The sequence below is a fragment of the Aplysia californica genome, unplaced genomic scaffold (genome assembly GCF_000002075.1).
Source record: "Aplysia californica isolate F4 #8 unplaced genomic scaffold, AplCal3.0 scaffold01294, whole genome shotgun sequence".
Classification (NCBI taxonomy): domain Eukaryota; kingdom Metazoa; phylum Mollusca; class Gastropoda; order Aplysiida; family Aplysiidae; genus Aplysia; species Aplysia californica.
The window spans coordinates 36,710-44,552 of record NW_004798564.1 but is presented as its reverse complement, the minus strand read 5'-3'; the positions used below and the strand labels follow the sequence as shown (position 1 = coordinate 44,552).

At 38.1% G+C, this 7,843-nt stretch overlaps 1 protein-coding gene across 1 annotated transcript in view; it reads right to left on the bottom strand.

The window, feature by feature from the left end:
* Positions 1-5,652: 5,652 nt before the first annotated feature.
* The window catches only part of LOC101851553, a gene marked incomplete in the record, with an annotated part of 10,974 nt that continues 8,783 nt past the window's right edge, over positions 5,653-7,843 (bottom strand). The window contains 2 exon segments of the mRNA XM_013090471.2: positions 5,653-5,902; positions 7,088-7,240. Of these exon segments, the coding sequence (XP_012945925.1) occupies positions 5,799-5,902; positions 7,088-7,240 (257 nt within the window).

The window sequence follows — 7,843 nt, the reverse complement described above, 5'->3', positions numbered from 1 at the left end:
AATGAGATGTGAGTGGAGGAAGGGAGGGTAGGTGGGTTTTTTATTTCTGATTGAGCAAGGCGTGACCGTATACGTTGTGGGATTTATTTTTCTCATAATATGTAAATACACATACATCTTTACACACACACACACACACACACACACACACACACACACACACACACACACACACACACACACACACACACGCACACACGCACACACGCATACACACTACATACACACGCACAAACTCACGCGCAAACTTACACACACTCAAGCGCGCGTACCTTACACACATAGATCCGTAATTTGTACAAACGTATTATATTATTCATATGAAATAGCCATAGGGTTTTTTTAAATGTTGTCTGTCGATAGTTTTTTTTGGTATTGGGATCCTTGAAATACCAAGTAGATCTTTTTGTATTGACAAAGACGGTTGTGGTATAGCAATACTTTACTGTGTACTATTGTAGAGTTTGTAGAGTCGTAGTAGATTTGTATGTTTTGAAATCAATAAAATGAAGAAAAAAGTAATATTAAAATGTGATACTTTTGACTTAAATGATAATTTAACTAATGATATTTTACTATATTGTAGAAACGTGTATGGAATATACATAGATCTGTATGTTTTGGCATTAACCAAAGTGTGACAGATTTGTGTGAAGTCTGTTTTAAATAGCGATAGTTTTGTACTACAATGTAGCCTAGTGATATAAGATTTAAAATAACAATACTGTTTACTCTTGCATAAATGAAACGATGTTCGACGTATAATTTTTTGTCGTCCTGTCAACGATGCAGTTGTAGATTTGCATGGTTTATGTGTAATTGAGATATTTTTGTAATGTTATGTAGTGACAAACTGTTTGTTTAATAGTAACAGATTTGTAATAGATTTGTAAATAAATGAAGACATAAATTAATGGTAGAGTCATAAAATCATATTGAAATATTTGAACCTGCTTTCTGTCGTAACGGTTAGATCTAGGGTTTCTTGCTGTTGGTTGCAGAAGATGTGGGGTTGTTGTTGTTTTTGTTGTTGTTTTTTTTGTTGTTGTTGTTTTTTTGTTTTTTTTGGGGGGGTTCGATTCTCGGGACAAGGTTCTTTCGTGTTTTTTTTATTGTTGTTTTGTTTTGGGCTTTTTTGTTTTGTTTTGTTTGTTTTGTTTTTGTTTTTGTTTAAATCAGATATTTCCATTTTACTACAAGGGGGGCTCTCGTGGACTAGAGGTTAAGGTGTTGGCCTCTCATTCAAAAGGTCCCGGGTTCGAATCCGGGTAGCGAACGAAAAATTTTCTTCTCTAAATTTGTCTCCTTTCACCTCCTGTCCTGCTCTCTATGTTCTGTTGTCTGCTTTCGTCTCCTCTTCCTGCCCCCACCCCCTCACCTCCTTTGCCCCTTCCTCTGGGCTCCTGATTCTTTCTGCAGCCTTTCTACTGATCTTATGGTTGGAAAGATCTACACCTAGCCTTCTCGGACAAGGGCGAAAAATCTTGGAGGGCCCGTGTGCAAGTTGCGCACGTTAAAGATCCCTTGGTGGTCTACAATCGATAAGAATAGGCTTCGGCCGCCACCCGGGCAAAAGTCAAAATTTCCTACCAACTGAAAATATTAGGTGTGTCCCACGCGCTCATATGACCTTATGCAGTTGCGAGCGCTGTAAAACACTTTACAATAACAAAAAACTTGCGTCTGACTTCACCACAATGCAACACACGTTGTGTTTTAGGAGGCTGGCTGTTGGATGGACTGCCAGCCAACTCAAGAATTGCTTTTTTTATGCCATTTTAGTTTCGTACTCGTCGTGTGATACATTCCGACACCGGCCTGCTAAAATTAAATTCTCACAAAGACAATTTAGTTCTTACATAGATGTATGCTGACAAAGACAAAACCCACAAAGACAAATTCTCACATAGATGTATACTGACACAAAGAGAAAAATCACAAAGACAAATTGTCACAATAATTAATTCTGACAAGAACATAAACCCACAAAGAAAGACGAATTCTCGCATAGATATACATGTACATGTGAGGCAGCGTGGTGGAATCAGGCTCTCGTCAATTTTTGGCCATCTAGAGTTATTGATATCATCTTAAAGCTTGTTCACTTGTCTTTATTTGGATGAACAAAAATATCCATAATCTTGAATACAGGTCGAGATATTTGCGAATGAAGGAGGTTGGGGTCACATGTTTTCAGAGTTAAAATTAGTGAGAAAATAGTCGCCAAAGATTAGTTATTTCCTTAGCCTAAGAGTCCGTGGTAACTGAAAAATTACAATTTTTGTGCCTTTAATCCACGTTTTACAGAAAAATCCACACAAATATGCGTTCTTTAATAGGCATGAAAGGTGTTGAGCCAAATAACAAAAATTTGATAAAAATTCACAAACCTGCGGAAAAAGCAAGTTTCTTCATTTTGATTTTTTTTTACGAGACCCTGATTCCACCACGCTGCCTCACATATGCTGACAAATGCACAAACCACGAAGACAAATTCTCACAAGCTGACAAAGACAAAAGCTTATGTGTATTTTTAAAAATCCAACTAAGACAGACAAAAACACACTATAACAGAATCATCATCATCATCATCATCCAGTGCCAGATCTGCGACAGACATCGGCGATCATGGTTCTCTCTTCATTCCTTTGCTCGGATGCTCTCAAAAAAGCTACGTTTCCCTGATCTCTCCCTGTTACCCATTTGTTTAGGTTCCCTAAGTATGTTGTTCTGGGCCTACCTCTGCCTCGTTTGCCCTCAATTTTGCCAGTGAGAGCTAGATGTTCAAGACCCTTATGTCTATTCAGTTGTCCCAAAAATGCATTTGTCGTTTCCTGGTTGTTTTTAACATTGAGCGCCCCATGTGGGCTTCATCAAGCACTTCCTCATTTGATTTCTTTTCCTTCCACGATACTCTTAGCAGTCTCCTAAGAAACCACATTTCTGTTGCTTCTATTTTATTTTTTACTGTCTTTAGTGATTGTCCAGCATTCACAGCCATACAGAAGGGTTGACTGTACATAGCAATTCAGAACTTTCATTTTGGTGTTCATTGAGATGTTTCTATTGCTCAGGATTGGGCTCATTTTATTGAAACTAGCATTATCCATTGTAATTCTCCGTTTTATTTCTGTGGAACATTTGGCATCAGATGTTATCATATTATATCCTAAATAATAATATTTGAACAGTTGGACTTGTCTGATCTTTTCACCTTTGCTAATGAGATAACATCTAGGATTTACTGCTTTTTTATATTACATGTACCTTTCATTCTGTTTTCCTTTCATTCAACAATAATCCTTTACTTTCGTTTTCTGTTACAACAGTATCTAGAAGCAATTGAAGGTCCTTTTCAGAGCCTGCTATCAAAACTGTGTCATCCGCATGCCTGATGTTATTAATATTTTCTCCATTTACTTTGAGACCTGCCCTTGTCTGGTACAAAGCCGAATTGCATTTTAGATATCTCTGGTCTTACACTTTTTCTCAGTCTTTCCATAATTACTCGCAGCAATAATACTATTTTTGTAAAATGACCCAAAAGGCTAACATATCACACTCAGTGGCACCTGGTGTTTTAGATAAAGCTATAAAACTGACTTCATCATAATATCTTCTGGGATCTCACCGCTGTCATAAACAGCATTTAAGAGCTTTGTCGTTATTCCAGTGCCTTGTTCTTCAAGGGCGACAATCACTTCAACTGGAATATTATCTGGCCCTGTGGCTTTTCCTTGTTTCATTTTCCTAATGGCAGCTTGTACTTCTGCTTTTAGTATTGGAGGTCCATTTATTTCATTCTTTATTACCGGTTTTTCTCCTCTATTATCTTAGAAAAGTTCTTCTATGTATTCTGACCACCTGATTAAGACATCCCCACTGTTCATTAAAAAAAATCTCCTTCTTTTGATCTTATGCATCCTGTATTTGAGCATCCTTTTTATCCCACTTACTTCTTTGATTTTGGAATGCATGTATTTGCTGTCTTTCTCTTGGTTCTTCTCTGTTTGTTGACACCTATCATTTATCCATGTTTCTTTTGCTTCGTTGCATTTTTTCTTTATTTCCCTGTTTAAGATGTTGTACTTTCAACATTTGATTTTGCCTTTCTTCTCTCTTCCATTAGTTTTAACATGTCCTGGGTCATCCATTTTTTATTTGCTCTTTTAGCTTTCGGGAGGATATTTTCGACCACAGCTTCCATTATTGAGTCTGTCATTTTCATCCACAGTTCTTCCGATTTAGTAATGTTTTCCAAAGCTTGAAATTTATTGCTTGCATCTATGGAGAAACGTTCTTTCAGTTCTTGATTTGTCTTTAAAAGATCTATGTCAAATTTTGGTTTGTACTTTGACTTTTTAAGTTTCTTCAGTCTCATCTGTATTTTACACATGACTGGTACATGGTCACTATCATAGTCTGCTCCTGGCATTGATTTAGAGGATTTTTATTGTATTTCTAAAACGTTTCTGAATAAGTATGAAGTCTATTTGATTTCTACTTCTATCACCAGGACTCTTCCAAGTGTATCGTCTTCTTGGGTAATTTTCATACCAGGTGTTTGATATCATAAAATTATTTCCTCTGTACCATTCTATCTATCAGTCGTTACCCGCGTTCATTCTCTTTACAACAGAATGCATCAATTTATTGAACACGAACAGAACCTAAACTAAATTCAGTTCCTACGTTCTTTTTTCTGTACTACCCCCACATCGTTTGACAAGATAGTTTTGTTTTCTCTTTTCTTTCAAGTATTACTTAGTTTCATTATGTGACCGTTTATTAAACTTTATAACACCTGGAAAAAGTCACTACCGGTACCACAAACAAAATTGTTTTCCCAAATTAAAAGGGGGGGGGGGGGAGGGGGGGTGGACTACAACCCCAAAGTCCACATTCGGCCCAAAATTATGGAATTTGAGTTGTAGGCATTTTTAGCTTCCTCAGCCTCTCCTACAACTATTTCATGGCCCAAGAACCCCCCAAAACCGTATCTTTTTCCCATACTGGGCATGTTTGTCACCGCCATTTCCTCATTAAGTCAGTATTTTATTTTTCTTTATCGGCTGTTTTCTCAAAACGCGACTTTTCTCTATACTTTGTTTGAATAACTCCACTGTTTTTCATCCAATCTTCATGAAATTTTCACAGAATGACGAGATGATGTAATACTAAAAACTTCTCTGTTGAATTTTTGATATATGGAATAGATTTTTGTTTGTGGTGTCTGGAGTGTGGATTTTCACAGATTTTTTGCAAACTTGAATGCTACCTCAGGAAAAATTTCATTAAAAATTTTCTAATTCGTTTAGGAAAAAAACTGCAGACAAGTTTTTAAATCTAATGTTTGTGAACACGCATGCAAAAAACAATTAATTTCCATGAGCAATAAGTGCGGTATTCATTACGTAAGACATGTCAACAAAATCCAATATGGCCGCCGTATCCATGGAAACGAAACTTTTTCTCAAATTTGATTGCGGATTTTAAGGCTCCTTAGTGTGCTTGTTAATGTGTGAAATTTGGTAAAATTCGGTCCAGTGATAAGCGAGATAGCCTTCAGGGGTAGCCCCCCCCCCCCCCCCCCCCATTTAATTCAGAATTTTCCTGAAACCGACAGAAATACAGTAACAGCTCGAGACAGTATGAACCATAATATTTCCTTTTATTTGTTAACTCTTAAACAGTTTCCACTGGTAGGTCTGTGTGTGACGTCTGTCGTTGAAGACCCCCACGAGTTGTCCACGGGGAGAAAGTGGGGTGGTGGTGGTGGTTGGTTTGTGGTGAGTTATTCAGACGGCAGGAGCAGCGGGGCACACGGTGGGGATTTGGAAGAGGCTGGCGTCGCTGATAGACAGTTTGGTGCCCGTGTAGATGATGAGCTGATCAGGCACACCTGTTGGGGAGGGGAGATGGGGAGAGAGAGAGGGAGGAGGGGGAGAGATGGAGGGGAAAATGGGGAGGAGGGAGGGGGAAAGGTGAGGGAGAGGAGTGGGAAGAGGGGATGGGGGGATCACGACATTACAGGAAAAAAAACCTATTTACTATCAACAGGCTGAATAAAGTCTGGAGCAAAATGAATGAACGTATGACAGAAAGAATGAATGAACGAATGAATGAATAATGAAGTTACAGGAAAAACCAACATATTATCAACAGGCTGTGTTAAGTCTGGGGCATTCCTGCTCCATTCTTGAACTTCTGCTCCCGGGTTCTCTCTTTTATCTCTGTTTGTTTAGGGAATGAATGAATGGATGAATGAATAAATGAATGAAAGAAAGAATGATTCCATGAATGAAAGAAAGAATGACTGCATGAATGAAAGAAAAAATGAATTAATTAATTAATAAATGAAAGAAAGAATAAACGAATGAATGAATTAATTAATTAAATGAATGAATGAATAAATACATTAATTAATTAATGAATTGAATGAATGAATGAATAAGTAAATAAATGAATGAAATTTTTAAAAGTTAGTCTTAGTAGAGGTTTTACGGCGCTCGCAACTAGACTGCATAAGGTCATATGAGCGCCTAAAGGAATGAACGAATGAATGAATGAATAAACAAATGCATAAATGAATGATAGAAGAAATGAATGAATCAATGAATGAGTGGAACTTATGTGCATCCTTTAAGTTTAAGATGAGGGACACGGCGTAGTTCCTTTCTACCTGATTGAAGTCTGGGACATTGCTATACATATTTCTTCTGCTCACAGCTTCTTTCGGTTATCTCAGTTTGTTTAGGGCATTAATGAATGAAAGATTGAGTGAATAAATGAATGAATCAATCAATCAATCAAAGAATGAATGAATTAATGAACTAATGAATGAATGAGTGAATGAATATGAATGAATAAATTAATGAGAGAAAGAATAAATGAATGAATGAATGAACTAATGAATGAACGAGTGACTGAATATGAATAAATAAATCAATGAAAGAAATAATAAACGAATGAATGAAAGAGCGATATGTAGAAAGAAAGAATGAATGAATGAATGAATGAAAGAATGAATGAATGAACAAATGAATAAATGAATGAATGAGTGAGTGGATAAATGAGTGGAACTCACGTGCATCCTTCAAGATGACGGGCACGAAGTAGTTGCCCACTGCCTGCAAGGCCATTCTGCTCACGCCGAAAGGAAGAGGGACGTCCCACACCTGGATGGGCAGGGCGTTGTTTCCCGCTCCCAGAGTAGTGGTGGTCAAGAGGGTGGAGTTAGCTGTGGGTGGTGACGGTAACGGTGTTACATGTGACGGTAACGGTGTTGATGGTAACGGTAACGGTGTTGATGGTAACAGTAACGGTGGAGTCAGTAACGGTAGCGGTGATTGTTACGAGGGTGGAGTTAGTTGTTGGGCGTAACAGTAACGGTGTTACGTGTTAACGGTGTTGTTGGTGACAGTAAGAGTGTTAAATGTAACGGTACAGGTGTTGATTGTAACGGTAAGTATTTTGTTGGTGACGGTAAGCTTGTTGGTTGTAACGGTGAGGGTGGAGTTAGCTGTAGGGGGTAATGGTAACGGTAACGGTGTTACATGTAACGGTAACAGTGGTGATGGTAACGGTAAGGGATTTAGCTAGCTGATGTTAACCGTAAGGTTGGTGGGGAGAGGGGGGAATTTTTTTTTCTATATTTCCGGCGGGGGGTAGGGGGGTGTGATGGTAAATCCAAGCTTTTTGCTGGTTCAAAATAATAAAATTAATGTGAAAATACGACACTGTCATTATAAGGCTTTAGAATGTGGTCTCCCGGGGGGGGGGGGGGGGGCAGAGAGGGGTTGTGACCGCTACTTACAGTACAGTACAGTCAGGATTACATAAT